Source organism: Caloenas nicobarica, chromosome 11 (assembly GCF_036013445.1).
Source record: "Caloenas nicobarica isolate bCalNic1 chromosome 11, bCalNic1.hap1, whole genome shotgun sequence".
NCBI classification, from domain to species: domain Eukaryota; kingdom Metazoa; phylum Chordata; class Aves; order Columbiformes; family Columbidae; genus Caloenas; species Caloenas nicobarica.
In genome coordinates, this window is record NC_088255.1 from 13,675,569 (window position 1) to 13,702,511 (window position 26,943).

A 26,943-nucleotide genomic window follows, 5' to 3' on the forward strand; every position below is an offset into this window, starting at 1 on the left:
GGGTTTTTTGGTTTTGTTTTTTAAATTGCAGTCTGCTCACCATTATTTCTGAGCATTGCATTTGAGCATTTCAGCAGAGGAGGAAGAGGAGGCTTAGAACCCCACGACCTGTTCTAGTGAGTGGGATCTTTCTAATGACCACAAGAGGCTGTGCCTGTTGTCCTGTACAAATCCGCAAACCATCAATAAAGCAAGTGAAAGAGTCCCTTAGATTTGCCACCGCCTGCAATGAGAACTAGTAGAATAAATGGGGAAAAAGAGAATTGCATGCAAAGTGTGTTGGCATTTGGCCCTGAAAGGCCTCAGTGCCTGCAGTGAGGGAAAGCTCTTGGGCTGTTGCTTTGCCAGACTTTTTTTTACTGGCTCAGCTGGTGGGGATACATGAAAGTCAGTTGATGCTCTGCAGGAGCCAGTTTTTTCATCATATCTTCAGTTCATGTGGCTATTTTAGTAAGGTGCCATGCAACCCAGAGCCTCTCAGTCCCCAGTTCCAAGCAGCCTTTTTCATCTCTAACTCTTTGCCAAACTCCAGCAGAGCCAACATTTCCATGGAAAGCATCATCAAAGGGCCATTTGTACCAGGTTGTGCTGAAGTTTTCTGAAGTCGGTTTCATCTCAAGACACTAGCCCTGTGCATGTTGTATTCAGTCTGGTCTGAGTGCCTGTCCCTGCCTGGCTGCTTCTGAGACAAGAAGCACAGGGACACTCTGAGGTGGGGTTTGGCTCTGGACAGTAAATAGCCCATGAGTGTTGGGAAGGGACTGTGCAGAGCCAGGGTGGCTCTGCAGCCTTTGGGAAGGACAGGGGTGGTACTTGGAGTCATTCTGGTGAGGTGAGATGGGTCCTACAAGGTGGCTTGCCATGGTGTGAAAGGTGAGAGATGTAGCTAGCCACTTCAGTGCATTGCTGGCTATTTAACGTTAAGCAGATACTGGGCTCTGTAAAGGTTAATAGCAAGATAACAAATTATTTAAGGCAAAATCTTGGCCCTAGTAAAGCTAATGGCAAAATTCATTGACTACTTTGGAGCCAGGACTTCAGCCAAAGGTTTCTTTATGACATGAAGATTAGGAAGGAGAGGCAGTATGTCTGGAGACATGGTCTGCCTCTGTAAATCTGGTGGAAGCTCTGCCGTCACCTTTGGAGGGATCACATCAGGTTTATTGTGTCTGTGTGAGCCAGGCTGTAGTGCCATAGTGGTGAACTCACTGGCTGCCCAGGCTGATGTGTGCAGAGACCAGAGGGAGGAAAACCTGAGTTTTCAGACCCAGAGCCAGCCTTTGTGTTTAGCAGGAGGTATTGGTGAGCCCAGGAGACTTCGCTGAGGGGAGGGTGACCAGGAAGAGGAGGCATCATTTGGAGGCTCTTGCACTACACGCCTTGCTACCAAAGGGTGTGATGGAGAGCTGCAGAGTGGGATGGGGGTGTGTTGCCCTTCCCCAGATCTACACCCCTGTGAGGGTGGAGTGCTTCCAACCCCCCATCTGTGTCCCCACCAAATGCCTCCCACCATGGGACACTGAGTGATGGGAAACTATGCTAGGTCAGGGAGGACCCGTGGGCTGCACACAGGCTGACAAGTGTGCATCAAGGCATTCTGTGCAGATCCTTTAAAAAGTTTTCATAGAAATACTGGTATAAAACTCCTGTTTTGTTATTTTTCTGCTTATTCCTTAAAAGCTTTGAGCAACTCTGAGTGCTGGAACATGATGAGGCTTTCTCTCCCAACAGGCACACCAGGAAACTGAGGTCATTTCAAGCACTGTAACTTTTTTCCCCTCTTCCCCCCAGCTGCATGCAGGCCCCTTCCTTCCAGAAGGACAAGCAAAGGCTTTTATTTTCCTGAGAAGTGCCTAGTTAGAGAAGCTCAATATTGCAATACATTCTTGCATCTTATTTCACATTTTGTCAAACCACGCACATTTGCGGGCCAGACGTAAGCTGACTGGTTGTATCAAAGTCAATGAAGCAATGCTGATCCAAGGCAGCTGAGCAGCTGATCCTAAATGCCTTCAGAACTGAAGAAAAAAAACCCACCTAAATGCCAATGAAATATGAAGTCAGTATAGGGGCTTCAATATGAAGCTTTGAAATCTATTACAGGCTTATGAGTTACAGAAGAGGGATGGGAGGGTGGAGGGAACCCTAACAGGAAATTACTGGTGATGTTTTATAGCTGGTTAACTGCAGCTCAGGTAGGGATTTTGAGATGAAATTCTTTAAGTGCAAAGTTGGTTCTCTGGTCTCCTACACCTGCAAAGCAGCACTGCTGCCTCTGAGTCAGGCTGAAAGCAGGAGGGGGCAGGATTTTGGGCTCCCCCCATGCTGCAGGTTTTGTGGTCACTGGGTTGGTGTGGCGAAGGGACAGCATTTCCTAACTGACCACCTGCATCTTGTGAGTGGGAATTCTGTTCTTCTGCTTTTTTTTTTTTCATCCGTATGGCTTGCTTTGGTGTTCTGATTATATGATGTGCCTGTTTTGAGAATAAATGATCTAGTTTTTACAATCCATATTCTAATAATGCACCGCAGCTCAAGTTCGTGCTTTTAAAACTGCAGGTTTAAGGCTTTGTGTGCCAGCCATTCATTTACTGAAAATAGTTTCCCTTTCTCTTTCATTGCTGGATGCATCAGTGCAGCTTTTTCTTCCTGTAAAATATCTTCTGGAGCTTACGCACCTGTCAGTGAAGTTTAATTTCATACAGTTACCATGCAAGGAGCCTCTTGCAATAACATGTGCAGTTCTGTTGAGCTGGGACCAAACCCCCAGTGTCACGCTCAGGTGTTTTCCAGGCAGAGCCCCTGTGAGTGCCCAGTAACACCAGTGCCTGAACAAAAGGGTTTATCCTGAGAGGAAAAGGGTTGCTATTTCCAAAAGACTGTGGTTTGTGGGGTTCAAAATAAAGATGTGGAGCCATGCTGGATGGAAGGGTTGGTTTTAAAGCTTCAGCAACATGTATTTAGGTGGACGCAGGACCCTGGCACAGCCGTCCTGTCCCTGGGCAGGTTGCAGTTACACATCGGTGCAACGCGATGGTGCCAGAAGTGTGTGCACATGGGCTGCTGAACCCCGAATCATGACGCATTCCAAATGAGAGCAGCTGGGATGTATGTACAGACCTGTGAGCATTCAGATGGTAGAAACAGTTCCCAGTTTTGTCTTAACTATGTGCAGCTAGTGTATAATCCTCTCTTCTTTGGCCACAGAGTTGTTAGGGTTTGGGGTTTTATTTGCTTTCCCTAGTAGTGGAGACTCCAGATCTTCTTAAAACAAAAAAGGCTTTAAAAATAGAAGTCAGCAACAGACACGGCCAGCGATACCGTGTGATGTCTCTAATTTGCCCAGTTCTGGGAGGTGACATCTGGTCTGGAGGGAGTGCAACACATTTGGATTTGCTTCTGACCCAAACCCTCCCGGATTTCCCATTCCTAAGCTACGCTTAAGGAGACATGTTTTTCTATCAGCTTTTTTTTTTTGGCTTGAGTGTTTTTTGAGGTTTCCTGTTTACACCCTATTTACTTTTTTATTTTTCTTATTTTTTTCCTAACTGGATGACACACATGGATGTCTAAAAATATTGCATGTTAACAACCAGCTTCGAATAGGGAGGATGTTTCTGTGAAGACAAATAGCATAAATATCCTGTAGATGTGGGGTTTGTATATGTGTTTTTTTCCAAACAAACATTCAGGCTCAGGATATCACAGGGAATTGATTTAAGCAGCCAAGAAGTAGGTTTGTTTCTCTGTTTTTTTTTCTTTTTAAAGGACTGTTTTGGAAAAGCTGCCTTGATGATTTTAGGTGGAGAACTTCTCTTGATTTTTGTGTCACAAGTTAGATGGAGGAAAAACTATGTGGTGTGGGGGTTTTTGTGTGTTTTGTGTTTTGGTTTTTTTTTTTCTTCCCCCAGCTATACAAAACCTTTCTGAACATGTTAATCTGCTATATAGAATCATGATCTCACCATATGCTTTCATTTCCACGCATGGAGATTATATAGACTGTATGTTTCTTCTCCATAATTATCTACCTTTCTTACTGAAGATCTGGGGTAAATCAGGTTCTTGCTGGAAGCCCACTGCCAGTACCTGCCTCTAAGTTAGGAGGGCTTCAGTATTTTGATATTGCTGCATTTCTGCATCGAAGAGTGTTTGTGTCCTTTTTATTCCTCTCTAGTTTTGAGTTTTTATTACTTTCTTGTGTGCAGAGTGACTTTGGAAAACAAATAAGAATCCAGCATCCCAATGTATCATAGTTTTGCCAAAAATGGGGCTGTGCACTACATCACCCTGCTAATTTTCTGTTAGGAATGAGATACAGGGATACTTCATGAATTTTAGGCTGCTACTTCTCATACTGGATAATAGCTCAAATATTAGCAGGCTTTTAAAAATAACTGCTACAAAGACCAACTTGGGGACATGTTGCAAAAATTAAAGAAAATTGTTCATTTGTACAGACAATACAAAATCAATGAGCATAAGCTGAAAGCATAGATGTGTGTGTATATATATATCAATACTGTTCTCGCCACCCCTTAACTGAGCCAGACAGCTGTGCTCATCTTGTGATGGATTGGTCCAACTACATAGAAAATCAATTATATTGTTCAGATTAGCAAGGCGTACTGAATTAAAGATGAAAGAAAATTAATCTGCAAGAGAATCCCAGAGTGTTGGGTCTTTGAGGAGCTCAGTGCCCGATAGCCAAGTATGAGTCCCTTCCCAGAGCCTGAGGAAACAGTCTCGTGAGTGGATGTGCTGCAGGGAAATAAATCAGAGCGGTGTCATTAGGGAAGTTAAAAATGAGTCTTTTGCTGCTTTGGCTCCAGGAGCTCAGGGTCTCTGGTAGCTGAGCTCAAAGCACTATTCCATGGCCAAAATCCTTGATGTATTCGGTGATAGTATGATGGTGAAGTTCTCTCTATGAAGCTCTCCAGGTTTTCTTCAGGCAAGAGGAGAAGACCAGACCATTAATATATGTGACTCTGCTGGAGTGTGCGGCATTGCTGTTCTGCAGTCATGTCGCACCTCTGTGTCACTGTGCTGGGACAATACGGGGCCAGTGGAAGGTGATTGATACTCCGAAGCTTGTGAGGTCATCTTGTGGCTGCTGCAAGAGGCTCTGAAGCTTTTGGTTCTGCCTCCTGTACAAACAAGGTTTGCAAAATGTGAGTACTGTCTTGTATATAGGAGCCCTGACTGCACAGGGGGGCAGTTCCACATGAGGAGAGAGTTGTCTCCTGGAGATGACCTCTCTGGTGGGTGGCATTCCTGCTGCAGGATGGGCTTGTGTTGCTCTGTGATAGTAGCTGGGAGTGATTTGCTTCTGATTGTGTTTGTAAGTACAGAGTAAGCCAAGTGATGTGCTCTCTGCCCCATCAGGAATGGGGTGGGGATACTTGGAGTGAGCTCTTGCACAGCTGCAGAAATCAGGGTGCTGGTTGTTGAAGCCTTGGGTCTGCAAGAGGAGTAGAAGGGCTGATGTTTGGACTCTAGTTTAGGGACTGGAGCCTGCAAATGTGAAGCTGATAGTCACTCCAGCAGATTTGTGTTTCTTGACCAGGTTGTAGTGCCACGCAGTGAGTATCCATGTTGTGCCTCTCAGCCCAGGTGAAGGTATCTTAGCAGGGACAAAACCCTCAGGTGTGTGTGCATGGGCTGGAGGGGTGCAAGCAGCAAATGGAAAGGGCTCCAGAGCCCCCTTTTTCCTTCAGCTACAGCCAACAGCAGATATTTTATGACCCTGGATGCTGCTGTCACATCCCACCATGCGACAGAGCATTCCTGGGGTGACACAAGCCCATTGCCACATGGAGCCCTGGGGATACGGGTGGGAGCTGACAGGTTTGTCATAGCAATGGCATTTCATGGTGCTTTATCGCCAAGTCCCCTGGCATCTTCTGCAACTTCTTGATCTTTCCAGTACTCTGGGCAGCAGCTGTATGATTGCTTCTGAGGTGAGATTCCTGGAGATTCGAGTACTGTTATATGTATCTGTATTTGTAAATCAGACTTTTAATCTGTGTCCTTATGTTTCCTCATCAATAAAATTTGGGATACTTATATCTTGCCTATCTTCAGGAGTGTCATGAGGTTTAATTACTTCTAAGGTGCTTTGCAATTACCTTGGATAGCTGAATAGAAGCACAGATTATTGTTGGTATTTCTTTTATGTTCTAATTTTCCTGGCAACCTTCCTTCCTCCTCAGCACAAGGCTTTGTGGATGTGTTTGCTATAACAGAAACCTTTTTTACTTAACAATAGACAACCGAGGCAATTAAAACAGTCAGAAGTGATTAATGTGATTTCACTGGGTGAAAGCTAAAGCAGCTAGCAATTAAATAATGGCAACCCTTGTGCTATCTCAGAGCAACAGATGGGGAATGATTTAAAAACACTATTGGATCAGACACTTCGCAACAGGGGCAGATTGGTAACAGTATGTCAGAGCCAGAAATATGCAGGACCTTGAAGGGTGCACTGATGAAATTATTAATTGATGGTAACATGTGACTTCGTTATGAGTGTATGATGGCAGACCTTCAGCTCCCAGGAACAAATGGACCCCTGATCAGACTGTAATGGATTTAAGGGCTCCAGGCGGCATGTTTGGTGAGCGGGTGAATTGCAGGAAGCACGTTGGAAGCTGGGATTGGGATGCAGCAGCTTTGCTTCCACAGCCTGAAGGATAAAGCACTGGAAGTGGTACCTTGCTGGAGTGCAGGGCAGGGGGCTGGTACAGCTCTGGGATGAGGTCTTCACAGGGTCCAGCACCAAGGGTTGCAGCCATGGTTTGCATGGAGGACATTGCTGCTGTCTCCGTGACGGTGCAGCCCCTGCTCTGCACCCCTGCATGCATGACGGGTCGCTCTTCATCTGGTGCTTCTGTACAAAGTCACATTCATAGGAGAAATGAAAAGGAAGGGATTTCTTTGAGCTTTCTTAAGCATTTTGCTCTGCAAATGGTCCTTTTAGCAGCATTGTTGTTTTGGTGACTGATGCGATGGTACACGTTTAGCAGTGCCATAAATTGCGGGTGCTGGTGCCACAGATGCTGTAGCCCTGTTTTTTCTGGACACTAGACAGAGTTGTGCCTGCAGATGCTTATCTCTGTCCCATTTGCAGAGCTCCTTGGGAAGGGACTCCCTCCTGGATTTTGGTTAAAATGAGATCAAGTAGTTGAGAGAAAGCTTTGTTAATTTGTGTTTTAGAGCTGAAACAGGCTGACCGGTGACACAAGAGGCTGTGTCTTGGCAGCTCTTGCTGTGCGAAGAGCCATGTGTTGAAATGAGGGCAGCACTGAGGGTGGGCTGGAGGTCTCTTTTTGGTTATATTGCAATTGGGCATAAACTATGTATTTTTAAGGCTTTATAAGGTTCGGATGTCCAGCATCCTGAAGCAGGAGGTGATGGGGAGTACTGGTGGCAGTACAGCTCAGCCCTGTCCTTGTCCCCATCCCTGTGGAGCCTGAGGGATGTGAAAGGAGAAACTGCTGTGTTGCCATTTAATCCCTCTGGGACCCCCTATCTAAGCAAACCACCTTCATTCTCTGCTCACAGCTCAGAATTTATAGTCCATGAGAAGCTTGTGCTGTCAGGAAAACGAGTTACTCTGGGGCTGGGAGAATAAATATAAAACCCAGGTTTCCTTCACCAGCTCTCACCTGGAGAGCACGGTGAAGCTGGTCCTTGCTGAAGCTGCTGAGAGGTCCAGAATTAGCACAAATTTTAAATGTAAAAGCTTTCATGGAAACGTACTAGATTTCAAAGGGCAGATATTAAAAGGTCATAATGTGTGGCTATTTCCAAATTTCTCACCTCTTAAAGAGAGAGAGACATTTTGTTTGCAAGACAAATGTGAAATGAAATAGGTGGTCCAGATATAACATTAGAGGTTGCAAAGCTCACTCCGTTCTCAATCATTCAGTTTGAGCACCTGTATTGATGTGTGCAAGCACCTATATAAAAATCTATGGAGGCAATGACTTCTAGTATTTGTGAGAAGATATCCAAGAGGGAACATTAATGTGCTGGTAGAGACCTCATCTAGAGACCAGGTTGTCTGTCAATGGACCAAATCTAGGCTGACTCATCTGCAGGGAGGGTTGGGTACATGGGGGTTTCAGGGGTCCCTGGTCATCTCTGCTCATCATCAGAGCAAAAGGCCGTTGCTGCTGCTTGTGGCTATGGTACTAGCCAGGCTGGTTCATCCTCAGATTCTCACAGCATTTATGTTTTTATTTAATCCTGAGTGCTGCTAAGCACCCTTAATTCCAGCTTTGAAGTTGATGGGAGCAGAGAGTGCTGAGGCAGCTCCCCAGACTGAGTCCTTGGAGAAGGACACTCAGCTCGAGTACAGAGTCAGTTCCCTTATCAGCACAGATTAGAGGTTTGCTACACACCGTCCTTGCCCCTGAGCCACGCATGGTCCGGGGCAAGCCAGGAAAGCCGCAGATCCTGCCTGTCCTCACAGGGTTACGTTGCTGTCTTTGCAGATGACAGAGGGCCGACACTGCCAGGTGCATCTCCTCGATGACAGGAACTTGGAGCTGCTGGTTCAGGTACAGACCCCCTTCTTTTGGGCCCTGGTAACAGGGTGCCAGATTTCTCTGCTCATTTTCTTTAGCAGTGCTATTGGAGGCTGAAGTGTAAGTGATGTTTGAAGAAAAGTTGTATCTGTTACTACAACAACTTATAGAAGTGGAATAAGCAGGTGTGCTTTCGGTACACACGCCCTTCCTCAGACTTGAATTAGTGGGGTGGTTTGACTTGTATGTTTGTGCACAGTGGGCAAAATATCTGCCATCAGTTCTGCATTCAACTCTTCATCTGCTTTAACCAAAATTCATCAAATGTATTAAATGCACCCCTTGTGGTGGTGGTTTTTTGTAATTTAAAAGGGCAGCAAAGTCTGTAGTTTTGGGGATGTGTTTAATTGCCACAACAGAACCCAAATCACGAAGTCTTCCATTACACGATATTTTCCTTATTGAAAAATCCATCCTGCTGTAAGTGCAGGAAAGCCTGAGCTGCCACATTTCACCCCCTAGAAAGAGGAAAGCAGTGGTTGGACTGTGTATTTCAGCTTGATGTCGTGGGTTAAGTACATAGTTGCCTCTCCGTGCTATGAATGTCTCACACTGCTCCACAGAGACACTGAATCCAACTGCCCCAAGTCCGATGGAGCCACTTCCATATTGAGTTGTATAACAGGGTTTTAACTCAGCTGTGTGTACTTAAATGTCACTATTTACAGAGGAAATTTTTATTATATATGAAAAGCCTGGAATGAAATGAATTAAATTATTTTTATTCTTTCAATAGCCCAAACTTTTGTCTCGGGAGTTACTGGATCTGGTGGCTTCACACTTCAACCTGAAAGAAAAGGAGTATTTTGGGATAACATTTATAGATGATACGTAAGTATGTTGCTTTATTTTGAGCAGCTGTGTGATTATTGTGATGCGAAACCCATCCCTGACACTGTGGCAGGGTCGATGTCATGGCAAAAAGACTTTCTTTGGAAGAGGAAAATTTCATTACCTTTTGCTTTCTGTTGTTGCTTTTTACGGTGTCCTGGTGGAAGCTTCACCTATAAATCCCGTTGGAGCTGTATTTGGGGCCACCCTGCCGAGGCAGTTCCCATCTGCAGGTGCAGGACTAACTCTGGTGTTTATGGAGCTGGTGGGAGCTGCTCACTCTGGAGCCCTGACCACAGCAGTATATTATTTTTACTAGCAACTCTCATTTTGGACTCTCCTTAAAATATATTTGCTACATCTTTGTCTTTTCAAGTGTTGGAAAAATAGTTCCTTTCAGCTCTTCTGTAAATCCCTCGGGGATGTTCTTTGTGCTTGGCTTACTTTTTTTTCCCCCAGAATAGCTGCCATGAAATTCTTCTGGATGTTTTTAGTTGCTGGCGTTCCCTAATGGTGAGCTTTGAAGTGCTGCCAGGGGAATACCCAAAATCTGTTGGCATCTCCAGAATACACCAGTGGGACTCCAGAGGCTCCTTTGGGTATGCTGAGCTGGGTGCTTGGAGGGAGCGTGTGGCCTCTGGAGGGCACCCATGCCCCAGCCTTTTGGGGCAGACACAGGTTTCTGTGCTGTTCTGTGGTCCTCAAGGAGGTTACTGGGGGCTTGGGGACACTTTTTTTTTCTGGCTTCTTTCCAATTTCACTCAGGGCAGCCACTGCAGAGAGAACAGTTTTACACAGCTGCATCATTAAATAAGCGTGCCTGCAGTAAAGCCCTCTGTTCTGAAATGGGGTTTTATGTGATGCTGGGGTGGGACTGGTGCAGAACAGGATGACGGGGATATGGCTGCAGAGCTGTGTGGTCCCCAGGCAGCAGAAGGGATCAGACCCATTTCTGCTGCAGGCAAAGAACCAGCCTCTGCTACAGATCAGACCCCCCCTGCTAAGACATGAGGTCAATGGAAGTGTCCCCATCTATAGCAAAGGAGGTCATTTAAATAATATTCACTTTTGCTGGGTGCCATGCTACGAATTTCATTCTGCAGCTGAAAATATGACTGCAAAGAGAGTTCTCTAATGTCCAAAAGTGAATTACATCAAAATGCAAAACTTGGGAGAAAAGGAAATAGTTGGATGAGATGTTTGTCTGCCTGAGAGCTGAATCTCACGCTTTTTAAAGTAACACTTGGAGTAAACATGAGCACTGAAAAGACCTTGTTTCTGTATTTCCTGCCCAGTTTTTAACTGCCTCCCCAACCTGTTTCCGCAGAGGTCAGAGCGTCTGGCTGCAGCTGGATCACCGAGTCCTGGACCATGACTTGCCCAAGAAACCGGGCCCGGCAACTTTGTACTTTGCCGTTAGGTGAGTAATTGTTTCCACAAAGAAAACATTACCACTTGGGTTTATTCATCACCAGGGGTTTTTGTTTAAAAGAACTGATTACGGATTTGATAAAGGAAACAAATGCCAAAATGATATGTTATTTTTAGAAAGAGATTAGGACCTGGATAAGTGCAGCTCTCTCTTGTATTTAACTATGACATAAAGTAGTTTGGAACCTGCTACTTTTTAAGCTCTTACTAGGACATTGTTCCTAGGGTGTGGTGTTTGTGGGGTGTTTTTGTTTAAAACCTTGTATTTTAAATATCTTCTTTGCCTGACTTGACTTTAATAGTGCTAAATTTTAATACACAATCTTATTTACTTTTTCTTATGTGTACTGAAGGGTTGTCTGTACTTGAAAGGCATTGCTGGTGGCTTATTTGTTCACACAGCTCAAGCCAGTCCCCAGGAGAGAATAAAATCCCTGGCAAAGTGATGATTTTGGCCAATATAATTGCATTACTTTAGGGCTTTTGCTGGCAAAACTCTGCTGGTTAAGGGCCTGAAAAAAACCCCATGTCCTGCGAGATAAAGCTGTGCTGGCAGAAAACAGCAAGCATCATATTCTTTATATTGTTGGAGTTTTTGTTTTCCTTACAGTCTATGAGGAAAATGAGAGCAGACTGACCTCATTTGCTTTTCATATCTCAGTAAATTTATGCCTTGTGTGCTTAATTATTTGAAGCACTTCCAAGGCAGAGCCTCTTGTGCAGTTGGGTTGGTTGGACCAGTCGTCTCGCCACATCCTCCATGCCCTGGTCATTGAGGGAGCAGTTCAAACAAGCAGCACTTTGTTTTTGCTGAATATGTGCTTATTTGTGATGGAGTTTAGAGCTTTTCTTCCCTTCCTCATTTTTAACACAAATTAAAACCAATGTTAAGAGACTATGGACTCTTCAGTATATTCACTGTGCTTGAGGATCTGGGAAGCTCTAATCTATGACTGCCCAAGAAAGCTGTGAAGGCAAACATATGACTTGAGCATTTCTTTGAGGTTAATCCTGTTGGCTCATTATGTTCATTTTGGTCCTCTCTGTTGCAAGATGGTCCTCTACAGGACAGGGTGTGTGGAGACCCATCCAAGAGTTAGTGTAAGGAGTGGGCTTGAAAAGATCAACTTCTAGAAGTCAGTTTTGAGCCTGACTACTCTGGGGTCATGAGATCCAAAACAAGCAATTAGGAGCCAAGGAGGTGGGCAGTGAGCAAGAAGCAGAGGAGGATACAGAAATAATTAGCAATTTAGAAACTCTCTGTTCTGTAGAAAATGGATATTCCATCAGAAAAGCCACTTCAAAACCTGCAGCTCTTTGCTTCGTTCCAACTTTTTGGACAAGTGACTTCAGGACATTGCTCCATGGCATATCCCTTGGTTGGTTAGTTCAGATACTGGTCTCATGTGAGCACATTTGCCTTGTTGTAGCCTATTCCTTAATTAAACTCTTAAAAGAGCAGCTGAAATACACATTCACAGCTGTGTGGTTTGAACAGAAAAGCGTATTTGGGTGTGGGGCAGGTGTTGTGGAGGGGATGATCTGACAGCCCCAGTGCTTGGCTCTCATCTCCCAGGGCTGGACGGTCTCCAGCCATGTGTGGTGTGACAGTGGTGGGTGCTGTTGCAGGGATGGGGTGTCCACTGAGCTTGGCCAGCCCTCCTGCTAGGGCCATCCATGCCTTCTGCATGTGGGAAACGGGTTCAACCATGAACAGAGTAAACACTGCTTCAGTGTCGCTTTTGTTTGAGATGCAAGTAGACCTGAGCTGCTCTTCTCATAACAAGTGGCAAATGTGAAACAGCCTCAGTTGTCAGAACTGCACTGGACAGTTTCCAGTAGTAATACTGGAAATGTGGGGGATCCCCAGATACCTGGTTATGAGCCTCCTTTTGTTCATACCTTCTCAGTCCTGAGCTTTTGCTGTTCAGTAATGAAATGTATGATAATCCTTTTCAGATTTAAATATTTTTTTCTTCAGCTGGCATAAACTCAATCCAGTCACAGAAGTTTTTATATGGTACATGCAGCTGGTGAAGGATGCAGATTTTGGACTTAAAAGGTGTCATTCTAGTTTCAAGGATGCTGACAGCATTGGAAATAAAAGCAGAACAGTCACTTCATGGTGCTTCCAAACCTGCCTCTCATCCCCTGGACTTCTTTATCTCTGTGGTCCAGTGTTCCCCATCTGTCCTGTGTTGAGTGTACAGCTTGTACCATGGAAGAAATGGAGCACACAGACCTGGCCAGGGCAGGGGGCAATGCCTCCCTGGGGCCCTCTCCCTAAATCCATAGATCTTACCCCTCTCTTGCTCTGTACCAGCAGTGACCTGGACACACCTCTGATCAGGGCCAGGGTTACTATTCTGCTCCTGGGGATAAGTCAGCCATGTCTGACTCTTAGCTGAGTGGAAGCGCAAGTGCAAATGAGATAATTAGTTGGGGAAAAATCACCTTTTTGGTGCAGTGGAGGGAGGAAGGCTTTAGCAGGCTAAGGAAGGTCCCTGCCATGAAGGGCTGGTCTGGCAGCAGATTGGGAAAGGATGAAGAGCGAGGCTCCTGCCCTCTGCTCTGCATTTCTGGAAAGAAACACTCAAGTGTGTTTAAAATGAAGTTTAGCAAAGCTGCTTGAAAAAAGGTTACATCACATGCAATCAAGAGAGGGTTGAAATACCTGTGGCTTCTACAGTTATTGGTGAAAGGTGAGTCATGGAAATGTAGAATAGCCTTTCCAATGTCTGGGGCAGGCTGCTGTGTTTGGGTCTGCTCCTTGGACAGGCTGCATGCCTGTAAAGGGGGTAAATTGTCACCTTATCCTGCAGAGGTTTTCTGGGGAGTGCTTTGAAATTAATTTGGTGGAACATGCTGTAGGAATGTGAAATATTAAAACAATTACTGTTTAATGTATTGCTTGTCTCAAGTCACAGTATAAATATTGCGAATGGTCTTAACAAATGCAGCAGGTGCTGGCTTTACTGCTTCCTACCATGCGCTCTGTGCTGCTGCTGTGGGCTTCATCCAAATCTTGCAAATCATCTACACAAAGAGGGTGGAGGTTGAGGCTGCAAGGAGCCTTAGGAGCACCATGAGGGGCTCCAGGAGGGATTGGCCTGGTTCTGATAAACACAGTGAGCTGCATGCCCTGTATTGGCCATCCAAACCACCTGCTATCAAAGGCAAGACACTGAGAAGCCCTGGTATGGTCTGCACTGCAGGGGCAGTGGTGGTGGTGGCCCAAGTCTTTGGCTGGAATAAAGTGTACCTTCTGTCTAGCATTAGGTGGGAGAGAGGGGACCCAACGTGTTCATCCTTCATAAGAAGCTGAAGCACAGGTATCCTGCTCTCAGACTCAGCTGAAGGAGGATTGACAGGACCAAGTTCACACAAATTAGTCTCTTAAAATTGACTTGACAGTTCTACGCTCCTCAAATTATAAATGTATTTTATCTGCACCATTTAGTGCATCTCAGTGCTGTTTGGCTTGATGCCCCAAGTGAGCTGGAGAAGCACATAAACAGGTTGTATGTGATTTTGCAGAGTGCCAGTGGCAAACAGGATGTTTGGTGTAGCTCTATAACAAACTGGGACCCATCTGTTAATCTTTTGGCTGGGTCAGAGTAACCAGGAATGGGATTGCTTTTGTTGGTGTGTGCTTCTGTGAGGCACCCATAGCCCTGGGAAGAGGAAGGCAGTGAGCATGTTGCAGAGTGGTCCCTGCAAGGCTGAACCAGTTGCAGCCCTTCCATGTAAACCCCTGGTTTTGGTGTTCCCATGGTCATTGGGATGGATGTGCCTGATAGAATAGAGTAAACCCCAACACGTTCCTTGTGTGGCTCTTTACTTGTCCCCATTTGCTTTGAGGAAAGTTAATGGCTTTTAGCTGGTGGCTGTTCCTCCTGCCTCTCTCTTCCAGCAAAGTGCTGGGCTGATGTCCTGACCTGCATCAGGCCGTTTTGAGTTACATTTTCCATATCTGTGGCTTCATTTGAACAGGAGGGATGGGCTTTGTACCTTTAGTGTTCATCAGGGTTTTCAAATTAGATGAAAAGTCACTAGATATCTAGTATTGAACAAGGAGTGTGGTGTTCCTTGTGTGCTGTTGGCCCATGAGTTTCTGCTTGTTCCCTCTTAATAGGCAGGAAACTAAGTGTGGTAGCTCATAGTTCCTCTGTGCCATTTTATTGCTGGAGAACAAAACACTGAGGTAATAAAATGAGGAAACCTATTCAAGAATGTAACTTTTTTTTTTTGATTTTCAGGTTCTACATTGAAAGCATTTCCTTTCTCAAGGACAAAACTACAGTAGAGCTGTTCTTTCTGAATGCCAAGTCCTGTGTACACCAGGTAAGATTCAGCATTCTTCAGAGATCCCTGTCATACATCTCCCTTTTATTGCTCCTCTGCCACCTACACAGTCCTGCAAACTTGCTAGGACCTGTGTCTGATTTCTAGATCTTATTGAAGGATTAGAAACTTGGTATGCTTACCCTCCTCCTTCACTTAAATGCTGATGTTTCAAGCAGATAGACAAGGATGATGATGGCTTCCTGGTCCTGTTTTTTGCAGTCATGCTGGCTGCTCACTGGACTAGAACAAGTCTTAAATACTCAAAAGCTTTTAAGTTGTTTGAAATCTAGGTTGTAACTTTGCAGGTAGGCTCTGTCTCAGTGACTTATCCTTCCTATACACTGCATAGCAAACATTCAAGGCAGGCATCTCTTTACATCTTGTGTCAAACTTGTCTCAAGAAGAAAAGACCCATGAGGATGGTTCTATGCTGTGAACTTGGTTCCTGTTTCCCTGATTTCCTGCCTTAATTCAGTGAACTAGCAAAGTAATACAGCCTATCAAGTAGTAATCAAAACTAGTTGTTAAAATTCTTTCTGTATTTACTCTCCAGTTAAGAAGCTTCCACTGTTTCATTGAAATGTTCAAATTGGAAAAATATCTTTTTTAAAGTTACTTCAGCATATGGTAGCCAAAACCTTCAAAAATAAGGTCAATCTGCTGCAGATACATCTTGGTCTGAAAAAAAAGAGTGGCATGGCAGCCACCTTTGCCATGCCCCCAGTAACTGGTGGTGCAATAGCAGCTGCAGTTCTATGAACTTTACTCTAGCAATGCCTGATGTTTTGGGGATTTTCCAGTTAATGTCAAACCCAGGCACCTGGTGCCTTTTTTTTTTTTAATGATTCAAACAGTCTAAGAGGGTTACTTGGTTCTTACAACCTTTTTTTGGAAAACAATCCAGCACCATTAGCTGGTGGTGGAGCTTCATGTAGCTGGCCAAGGTTTTCACCTTTAATATGCTTCATATTTTAGAGGATTCTTATTCAGTATCCAGAATTCATTATTTTATGGTGGGATCAGAAACCCGATGTGAAAGTGGTTAATGGCAAAGTTGTGACTGTGCTTTGTAGAGGAATTGCTTTCTGGAAGAGTAGAGGAAATTGGTACTGGTTTACAACATGCCGAAGCTTTAAAGATGCTTGAAGAACTTGGGTCCTTGCTGGTTAAGATTAATGAAAAGCAAATCTCTGTTTGACATATCTGGCATTTTAAATGAAGAGTCTTGGCAACTCATAGTCATCCTTTCAGGGAAGCCTGGAGTAGTTTAACTAGAGAAACAGCACAAATAATTTTGGAATTGGAAAATGGGTCTGTTTTTAGGATGGAATGTGAAAAGTGCTACTGCTATTGAAACAAATGCTCTTCAACATTAAAACATTTGAGTGCAAGTATATGTTTTTATGTGCATGCATAAAGCATAAGAGAAAGCAAAGGAAAATAGAAGCATTAAAAAATGGCCCTCACTTGATCATAGACATGCGCTTCATCGAATCAATAAGGAGCCACTTCTGACCTGAATAAATATTATGATTCAAGCAGCATAACTTCACATTACTGAAATGAAGTGCTGATAGCAGGTGAAGTGCTGCTGGTGCAGGGAGTGCTGCAATAAGCAGTCTGTGCATCATCCAGTTGAGTTCAGGGCTTTGGGAGCTGGGAGAGGTTTGAATGGAGACTGGTTCTTATTTTTCCCCCCTGCCATGGCTTGCAAGGTGCGTGCTCTAATTGGTAGCAACCCAAAGTGCCAGATTCCTCATTCCTGCAAGCAAAACTACCAGAGGCAGAGGGTTTTCAGTCATGTCCAGTTTCTGTGGGCAGCGGAGGGATGAGGAGCATCGCTTCCTCCCAAGAGAAGGTCTCTGTGGGCAGTGCTGAGTGTTTCAGCAAGTAACAAAAGCTGAGAGCCCTCAGTCTGTCTGCAGTGCTTTCTGTGCTGGGTGGCTTTGCAGTCCAGCTTCAGTGGAAGCCCACAGCAGTTTTTTTACTTTCAAGATGCATTTGGTCCAGTGGCTTGTAACCTTCAAATTAGGTCTCTTAAAAAAAGCTTATCCTACTTGATAAACTTACAGTCAATCTCTAGGTTTAAAGTAGTGCATGAGAACTGGTCCCATGCGCACTTCATATTTAAGCCCATGGCATGTGGACAAGAGGATGCCCAGTGTGTCCGCTCCTGTGGTGTTGCCAGGCTCCACTGTGCTGTGGGGAAGGAGGCACAGGATGGGCAGGAGTCTCCTGGATATGAGCAGATGCTCAGTGATGACAGCATGGAATGTTCCCTGGCATTCCTCAATTGTTAATAATCCAGCTTGGGGAGGTTAGTCCTGCCTCAGCTTAACTTTTCCTTTTTTTTTTTTTTTTCCCCCCTCCCCCCATCCCCTCTTTTCCTTTCCCTGCTGTATGGGTGAGGAAACCTCAGTGTCTTAAAAAGCAGCACCTATGCCCAACCTGTGTACTGTGGGGTTGCTGCTCAATGCACAAGATGTGCTGGAAGATGCCCTGCCAGGGCCAAATCCTAACCTGGATCTTTGCATGATCTTCTGCTCTGTGTGGGCCAGGAATGTAGCTCAGAGGATAAATGCTGCAATACTGGCGTGTGAGAAGACCTGCATGGATAAGATTGCTTAAAAGCTGGTCATGTTTTTTTGCTTTCACAGTAGTTCATTCCCCACAGGGGACACAGTGTGTGAAAAGCCCAAATCCAGGGTGGTGCAAAGGCCTGATGCTTGAAGGAGTTTGTTTGTGCTCTTTTCATATTCCTGAGCACTGGCATGTGTTGACAGCACACCAGTGTGTAGGCATCTGCACTTCAATGGCTTTCGTGCTTTAAAAGAAAACTATGGTTTTCCTGAGCAGAGGGTGAGCGGGTGACGTTGCCCTGTGTGGGAGATGGTGCATGTCGGAACTCCTGCTGTCATGTCGGACACAGCACCGGAGCCGACCCAAGGCTTGGGCAAATACAGCTGGTATGTTGGTGAAGCTTCACATCAGTGTGTCCTCTGGAGGGGATTTATCTGTGGCTTATGAGGTCCAGAGGCTGCATCATAAATGTATTTACCGTAGTCTTTGAGAGATCTGTGGGTGATCCTCTGTGTGAAATCCTGCAAGTGGCTGTATTTAGTCAAAGAGAATGGTATCTACCTAATTAAGTCCGGCATCTCTGAGTTTAGGCTGGAGCCACTGGGCAGAGTGTGTTGGCTGTCTTGCCCCAGATGACTCCAGAGAGGTTTTGCTTCCAGCTGAATAAAAATTCAGAATAAATAATATAGAATATTAGATATATTAATTACACAATATATTACAAAACGTGGATTCTGAATAATAATGGAATGAGAACCTGCATAACAGTCCTGAAAAGGATGAATGCCGGCTTGGTGCTCTGTAGTGCATGGCCATGCACTCTTTCCTCACCTTTCAACTCTACATTCCTTCCTGCAAACCTCTCTGCTCCTTTCTGCATATCTGGTCCCATTTGCCCCTACCAGGGCTTGGAAGAATCTGGGGCTTGTGCATTCTTCAGTTTCTGTAAACATTTTGGCAAGGTGGAGACAAGATAGATGAAGTCTCTGCTGCCAAAAATGTATTTCTTTCTACTTGCCACCCACTTTCTCACCTTTGTGCTTTTCTATATAGTTGTCCTGGCTTTTAAACCTTGACAATAGTTAAAGCTCCTTTGTGTCTCTGGAATCTTCTCTGCTACACACCAGGTTTGTGCATCCTCTACAACCTGCACAGTCCCCCTCTGCCTTGCTCTCATCTCCTGCAAGCAGCTGGGGAGCAAGGGGGTTCCCCCTTGCCCAAAGCATAAGAGGGCTGACACCTTATCATGTTTTAGCAGTGTTACGGTTCTGCATCTGGAGCAAAGAATTGCTGTGCATTGAGCATGAGACATCCACAGCTGCTCCTTTCCACCACACCCCATCTTAAGCCACCAATGGCTGGAATGATGCTTCGTGTATGTCTGGGACCTGTTTTTCTCATGTGCCTCTCTCTTTCAAGACTGAGAGCTACTGCCTTCAGTGGTGACAACTTCAGTTTAAATGCCTTCTTTCCTGTTGCTGAATGTAAGAAGTTGGGTTTAGATTTATAGTGATCTCTGAAATCTACTGTGCAGCTGGAATTTAAAACAGTGAAAGCCTGGAACTTAGTTTCAGGTGAAATTAGTATCTCAGACTCGGTGTGTTTGCACAGGGATCGGGAGCTTCATAATGTTCAGTATGTTATTGCACAGCCCATGACCAGAGCTGGGGTACTTTTAAGGAGGTGGGTCAGAACTGGTCACATACATGTTGATGATAAATTTGGAAAGATAAATTAGTCTTTTCTTTCAAAACAGCCAAGTTTGGAAAAATAACACTCTACTTGGCTAGCAAAGCACTGCCAAGTTTATTATGCATTGGAGCTAACCTCCTTATAGCTCTGCAGCCATAGGGTTGACTCTTTGCCAGTCCTTAAAATACATTCTATAAACTAAGATCTTGGTTGAGTTGGCTGTGTTCCCCTTTTCCTCTCTATATTTGGGTGTCGAGGGGGTTATTTCATTCCTCTCCCTTTTTATTTTGTCAAGGACTTGCAAGAATTTCTTAAAAAAGAAAAAGAAAAAAGGAAAAGAAAAAAGTTAAAGGAAATTGAAGTTCTCAGAGGAGTATGTAAGTGTGATAGCATTGTGAACAACAATGCTCGTGAGCCCTTGGCAGCCTGCAGACCAGTGCTTACCAAGAAGAGCTGTTGAAACAGACCCCTGGTGTGAGCATAAAGCCTGGCTGGCTTCCAGCTTGTGGCAAGCAAAGTGGTCATATATCAGAGAGCTCTCAAAAGTTTTATGACATATTTCCTAATTCTCCCCCACCTCTAGGGAGAGGGGAGTGTTCCCATGCAGGCTCATAACACAGTATAGGCTGATCCTAGCCAAGGCTGTTAAAATATGCTGTGTCTATTGCTTGTATTTGCTGTTCAACTCCCCAAAGATGTGTAAAGTCCAGGATGAGGATCAGCAGGATCAGTGGTCATTCTACTCTTCAGGGCTGTTGTTTTCCATGGCTGCTGGCAGCCACCTCCTTGGCCCACATCCCCCAGCAGCATGTCAGCAGATGGGAAGGATGGAGCATGGTTATGCCTGGGAACAAAATGTGACAGCAGGAGGAGGCAGGACCCCCATGCTGATGTAAGCTGGCAGAACTCCATGGGGCCCCCACACTTATTACGCCATGAGACCTCACATGGGGCTGTGCTGGTGGCTTGGGAGGGACTTGGCCATGGTGTGAGTATAGTATGGGACTTTACACAGAATTCTGAGTGGCTGGGGTTGGTCCAAGGCTGCCCGCCGTAAAGGGTGATGGTGCCCCAGGGACCTGTTGAAGCGCTTGACAAGGGAAGATGTAGGTTGTGTCCCAGCTGGGCTGGCTCATGGCATATGAAGGCTTAGTTGGTTTGCAGCCAAAGTTTTATACCTCGCATCTCTTGACATAGTCATCTCTTCCTGGGACTAACTATTAGTGTTAATTGTGATTAAGAGTTTTGCACCTTTGATCTTCTGGCCACAGAGTGAAGATGCTGTGACAGCTCAGCTGGTTCTGTTGTTGGTATGTGTTGGGTATCTCACCATAGTGCTGTGGCAGGAAAGCGAAAGGCTGTCGTGATTATATGCTAAGTCTAATGACACCATATACCCTGGCTTGCGAACAGGGAAGTCTTTATGTCCTTCCCCTATTCTCTGCCTGTTAATGCAAAAAAAAAAAAAACCAGCACTAAATGTGCTTCTGTTGCACTGAACTGTGTAGACAAATATCAGAGTAGCTGATGTTGTACCTGGAGTTTTGTGTAAATGTTGGCTGAAGCACAAAAACACAAGGGAGATAGATGAGGATGGCTGGCGGAGACAGCAAAATAAAAGGGTGCAACAGGCACCTGAAGCTTTTGCTTACCACAAGGCACCACCAGCTCTCTTCTTGTCTGTGTTGGCCTAAGCCACTGAGTTGGGAAGCAGCCTGTCCTGCTGGGGTAGAGCCACAGTGGCTGCTGCACGTGCACTGAGCTGTGTTCAGTCTCAGGTTATGCTCTTGTGTGGGTAAGAAGGGATGTGGGGCTTAGTGGATGAAATAAAAGATGTCATGGACCATCTAAATGCTGTGAAGCAGCTGTGAGGCCTCCTGAGCCATCCAAACTCTGCTCCCCATGGGGTAAATGCAGCATAGGAACAAATCTGAAGTGCCCTTTTGAGGGGGGTCAGAAAGACCAGCCTTTAATTTGCTCCTATAACGGCTCATATTCTGCAACTCCTGCTGGTTTAGTGCTTTACTTTCCCTTTATAACATGCTGGAGTTGGACTCTTGCTTTGCTGAGCTGGTTTATTTTTTTTTAGCCCAGCATTTCTGTCTTTGGGAGAATGGTCCCAGTTGAGAAGCTCAGCAAAATTTGGAGCTTCTGATGCAGATGGGAATGGGATGGAGTGTCCAGTGCATTACAGGGCAGCGTGAACAGCAGGCAACACCATCAGGAACGTGACTTAGATGTGAATGCTGGTAATCAGGACAGGTGCTTTAAAGTTGTCTAGTTATTCATTTACTGCTGTTGTTTGTCTCCTTGCTATAATTACCCAGCACAGCCAAACTGACAGAGCGAGTTGTTGAATTTACCTGACCTAGTTCCTCCTGTGCTGCTCGACTTTGTGTTGTGTAACAGGTTGTGGCCAACAACCCCTCCCCAGCCTGTCCCAGGAACTCAGCTCACCTTGCTGTGGCCTCTGCTCCCAAGGAAACCTTTAGCACTAAAAAGCTGCAAAGCTTTCTGCACTGCAGGGACCTGCCTTTGCACCCTCTGGCTGTCAGGACACATCACGGGGATACTGGGCCACTTGTGAGAAGTCACAGTGGTGCTGGGTACCGGATTGGGCACTGGCATTGCTTTCTTCACTTGTGCTGGGTCCCCACCCAACTAATTGCCTCCCTCAGTTTGAAAACTTTGTTGTATGCATTTGGATCCTTCCTTTCCCTCTGTATAATTGCATCCCTCTTTCTCTCAGCTTTTTTTAATCACCTTTCAGTAAACATGGGTAATTATATTAGATATTGTGGCTGTCTTGAGGCTATTCAAGCATACTGTGTGTATTTGGGGGTGTCTTTGGTTAATCTAAGTTTGTAAAGGGGTTGGTTTGAGGGAAGGGGTGTGGTAGTATCTTAATTCTCAAATCTCTGTGTGAAATGTTTTTGTCAGTCTTTAACCTCTCGTAGTTATATGTGCCTTGAACAAACCATATCAGTTTTCATTTTTTGCTCTGGCTCTAAAGAGTTAAAGATGACAGCTTCTGTGTGTTGCTTACTTTTTTTAATCTGCTTTAATCTGAGTTTACAGTCTAAAGATTTGCTTAGCACAGTTAATGCTTATCTGAGCATCATTATTCTTAATCTCTCTTTTCGTCAGGATTTCAGACTTGTATCTCTACGACAGTAAATTCTCGTGTTGTTGTTTCTAATGAAGGTTCACTGCTCTATTCATGACTGAGCTTGTGATTTTTATCACATTCATAAGTCTGTCTGTGCAGCAAAATACTTGAGTCCCTATCTGAACTGGAGAATAAATTCTGCCCATTGGCACTGAAAGTAGGAGTTGGTTTTACCAGCTGCTAAGACAGTGACCTATTCCTGCTCTGTAGTAACTGCCACCTGGGTTGGACATCTGCCCCAACCTTTTATTATTCTGATGTTTGTCAGTATGACAAAAGCCACCACTTGAATCTGCCAGACCAAATGCAGTGTCTAGATAAGCCTGTGGCCTTTTGGAGAGAGACACAAGGGGCTGAATCTGCCTCGCTGGTTAAAACGATTGGTCCCTGTGCAAACTCTAATTGAAAAACATCAGTTACATCCCCTCCCTGGAGCTGCACCCCCTAGTCTGTTTAAACTTATTTACATCTAAAATGTAGAAGACTCAGGTTCCATTACCTGAATTACATCCATTCACTTAACCTTGCACTAGTGACCTTATTCCCACTTGGGGTAAATGTAGGAAAACCATCTTCATCTTCAACATGTGGGCATGAGAGCGCTCGCTGCCCTGGCTCCCAGGGCCCCCCCCAACTGCTTGTGGAAATCTCTGCCTAAATTACCCTGGCAATTGTAGGCATTACAAATTAATCTTCTTACAGCCATTTTTCCTAATCTATTTTTGAAATTTGACCTTTCTGTTAAAGCAATGCTAAAACAGAGACCTCTGTCTGCAAGCCTTAGGGGCAGAAGGATGGTTATAAAATCAAAATACTGGCTGGGTGAGTAGGAAGAGCCCAGTCTGAGTGACATGTATCGCTGTATGGATTTGTGTCAAGCCAAGGGCTTTGACAGACCAGGGCTGGATTACATTATAGCAATGGCCAATTGGGGAACCAGATGGCAAATAATGTTATGATGGAAAATAATTCCAGGCTCTGAGGGAATTGTCCAAGACACTGTCACTTGTTTAGCATTAGGTCATTAGCTAAAGGCTGGGCTTCGAGATCCCTTGCTTCAAATCCTTGCTGTGCTACTTGGCTACTGTTGACCTCAGGGCAGACCCTTCACCTCTCTGCATCTATTTTCTTCTTTGATTTTTAGCCCTTTTTAAAGAGTAGGGGTTCTCCTGATTGCCCTTTGAGGGTGTGGGGTTTGGGTTTTGTTTCACTTTGTTTCTGTATGTGCAGATCCTCCTTCAGAGTGGCCCCAGTCTCCTGCCACTGTTATTGTACAGTGATACATGATAATTGGGGCTGGTCCACCCTGTTCTGAGGTTTGCAACAGCTGGAGGGCTGTGGTGGTGGCCCTGTGCATGGGGTGTCCTGTTTGTCCCCTTTGCTCTAGTCAAGACACCTTCAGTCTCTTGTTTGAGAGAGGTCAGGTTAGCGAGGGCCTTTTTACCTGTTTGTTCCTCAACACGAATGTGTTTGAAACTGAGGACACTGGCACACCAAAACCTTCATTATGAAAGCAAAGATGGAAAATTCATCACCTGAAGAAGACAGTCCCCCTTCAGCCTCTTTGGTCTCCTAAAATCATAAATGAAGTAGTTTGTGTGGTCACTTTACATTTGCGGCCGTGCCACAGCAGTCTAATAAAGTGACCAGAGTTTCTTAACACTTGTATTAATACCAAGTGAATAAACACAGAAAAGCAGCCTTATAATTACTATTGCTAATTAGTTAATGGCTGTGAGGTGCTTTGAAGATGAAAAATGAAGAGGTGCTCAGTTATTAAGCCCTGAACACTGCTGTAACAGCAGCTATTGCCATGGGTCAGCAGAGACTTGCTGCTGCAGTAGCTCACTGAGTGCTGCACAGGTTTTTTGGAGCCGACAACAAAGAGGGCCTTTGCGAGAATTGCATTTGGATAGTTAAATCTTCATGAGTTTCTTGTACCTTTAAAAGGTGATGAGCTGCATGTAGCTGCTTCTGCCTTGGGGCAGGGAGATGGTCTTGATGAGCTTTTAAGGTCCCTTCTGGCCCTGTTTTCCTGGATTTTGTGGTCTAGGGACAGCTTTGCCAAACTAGAGCCAGTCTTACCTGCTGAGCAGAGGGTTCCCTGTGACGGCATTTTCTCACGTCTGGGTTCCCTGGTGCAGGAGAACACAGTGCTGGGATGACCTAATCTCTTTTAATCCTCCTGCTGCCTTAGTTGGCCTCAGAGGCTGTTTGAGCAGATGCAATTTAAGCTAAAAAAAGGCAGCTCAGATGTGCATGACAAAGACTAACCTGAAACAGACCTGGAAGTAACAAACTGCCTTAAAATTGCACCTATGTGAAGAGTTTCTGGGCTGCAATCCTTGTCTTTCCTCTTAGGCACCAACATAAAAGAAATCTGAAGGAAAGATGAACTTAAAACGAAGGGGTTTTTTTTCTTCCCAATTTGTGATGTGCCCCTCCTCTTCTTCTAATAAAATGTCTGGGAATGCTTTGGAGGCTACTTCTGCATAGCTGTTGCCACACCTGTTGGGAAGGGGAAATTCCTCTTGGTCTGCTGTTCCAGAGCAGCCCGGGGGAGCACTGCTGCTGGAATGTTTTATTGACAAAGCTGAAAAAAAACCCCTTCCTTTCCATGAAAATTGAATTATTTGTTTGTTCACTTTTGAATTTTAATCTCTGTGGGTCAGACCTGCAGCTGTGGTAAATTAGCTCAGCTCCAGATGGACCCTATATATTTTGAGATGTCATTTCCCTGTATCTGTATGTAATTCTGTAGATCTTCCTGCTACCCTGGTTTTGGCACTATTTCAGCTTTCAGTTTGCCTTGTTCCCTCAGTCAACAGATCCTGGGGACAGAGGATGTGTTGGCTCGATGGCAGGCATCGTGTCTGCTACCTTTACTTGCAGAAGGTCAATAAGAAAAACAAACAAACAACCTCTGTATTCCTGGGCTCAGTTTTGTTCTTCATATGTAGCCTGCAGGATGCAGTATGTGTAAGGGGCAGCTTTGACAACACAGAGAACAACTGTTAGTGCATCTCCTTTACTCTTCCACTACTGTTAGTGCATCTCCTTTACTCTTCCACTGTTACTGCTACTCCCAGTACAGAACCAAGAACAGGGTTTTTGCTTGTAGGAAACTAACTGTGAAAGACTATAGTTTAGCTTCTAAGCAAGAATAAAAGGATCCTTGTGGAGTTTTGATGTGGCATTTATCAGCTGCGCGCCTCTGAAGTCACTGAGCGCACAGAGCTGTCCAGACTGGACTGGGGTCAAGACACATGAGATTTCCAGCATGGGTGTCTGTGCAGTTTTTCCTGAACATTGCACTGCACCTCCAGTGTACTTGCCAAGAATCAGAAGCGGTAAGATCCAGCCAGCGTGGGGCAAAGGAAGCTTAGTTATACTATCCTTGTGATTAATAAGTATTATGTATCTAGCATCAGGGGTGTGTGTGTGTACCACCATTGCAACAAAGAACTGTGGTTTCTGCCCTGAGGAGATGGTGTGCTTCAAGCTATGAAAATACTTTGCGTTCAGCCCTGCCTCCCTGGTTCATAGACAGCTTTTTTTGTGTTGTGCGGAGTCAGGTCTCTGTCAGGGCGTGCACAGATGCAATAACGCCTCGTCCGGTAAAATGCACTAAAAGATTTGTAGGGAAAACACGTGAGGGCGTGGAAAAAAAACAAAGGGGGGGTGAGGGAAGGGTTCGGGGTTGGGCGGAGGAAAGGCACCCCCGGGCTGTGTGTGCATCCTCCCAACCGAGGGACGCGGCGGGATCCGGAACTCGCTGCCCCGGAGCGGCCGCCGGACAGCGGGAGCCGCCCCCGCGCCGGGCGGAGCGGGCGGCTCCCGCACGCTTCACGTTCTGCTCTCTCCCTGCACAGGGGCAGATTGAAGTGGAAAGTGAGACGGTCTTCAAGTTGGCAGCCCTGGTTTTGCAGGTAAGCGCCTCTTCCTCCTGGGTCCGCTCGGGTTTCTGGTATCGGTAACTTGGATTTGGTTTAGCCTTTCTGGGTGTTTTTTTTCCCCCCTTTACAAAGACAAAACCACACAGTGTTTGTTTGGGAGAGAGAAACTAAAACAGTTGGGAGTTATTTTTCGTAGAGATGAGAGAAATATTTATATGAGGAATTTTAAATTGAAAGAGGGAGGAAAGAGGAAAAACTCATTAAGGGAAGTCATTAATTTAGGTAGGTTTCCATTCAATTTATCACTTATGGTTGTTTAAATATGTGCTGCAGATATGGGAAGAAAAGACTGTAATACTGTAGCTAAATTTGTTATTGTGCCTGTGAATCTTTCAGAGCATATGTT

The 26,943-nt window shown here is 45.1% G+C and overlaps 1 protein-coding gene across 4 annotated transcripts in view; it reads left to right on the top strand.

The window, feature by feature from the left end:
* FRMD4B (FERM domain containing 4B) overlaps positions 1-26,943 on the top strand; it is a 130,429-nt gene that overhangs the window by 60,491 nt on the left and 42,995 nt on the right. For 3 of the 4 annotated variants that reach the window (XM_065642487.1, XM_065642485.1, XM_065642486.1), the window contains exons 2-6: positions 8,499-8,564; positions 9,328-9,422; positions 10,750-10,842; positions 15,113-15,197; positions 26,514-26,570. In XM_065642487.1, coding sequence (XP_065498559.1) covers positions 8,499-8,564; positions 9,328-9,422; positions 10,750-10,842; positions 15,113-15,197; positions 26,514-26,570 — 396 coding nt within the window. Of the gene's footprint in view, positions 1-6,547; positions 6,617-8,498; positions 8,565-9,327; positions 9,423-10,749; positions 10,843-15,112; positions 15,198-26,513; positions 26,571-26,943 lie in introns of those variants that run through there. The other variant, XM_065642488.1, reaches the window with a different exon arrangement.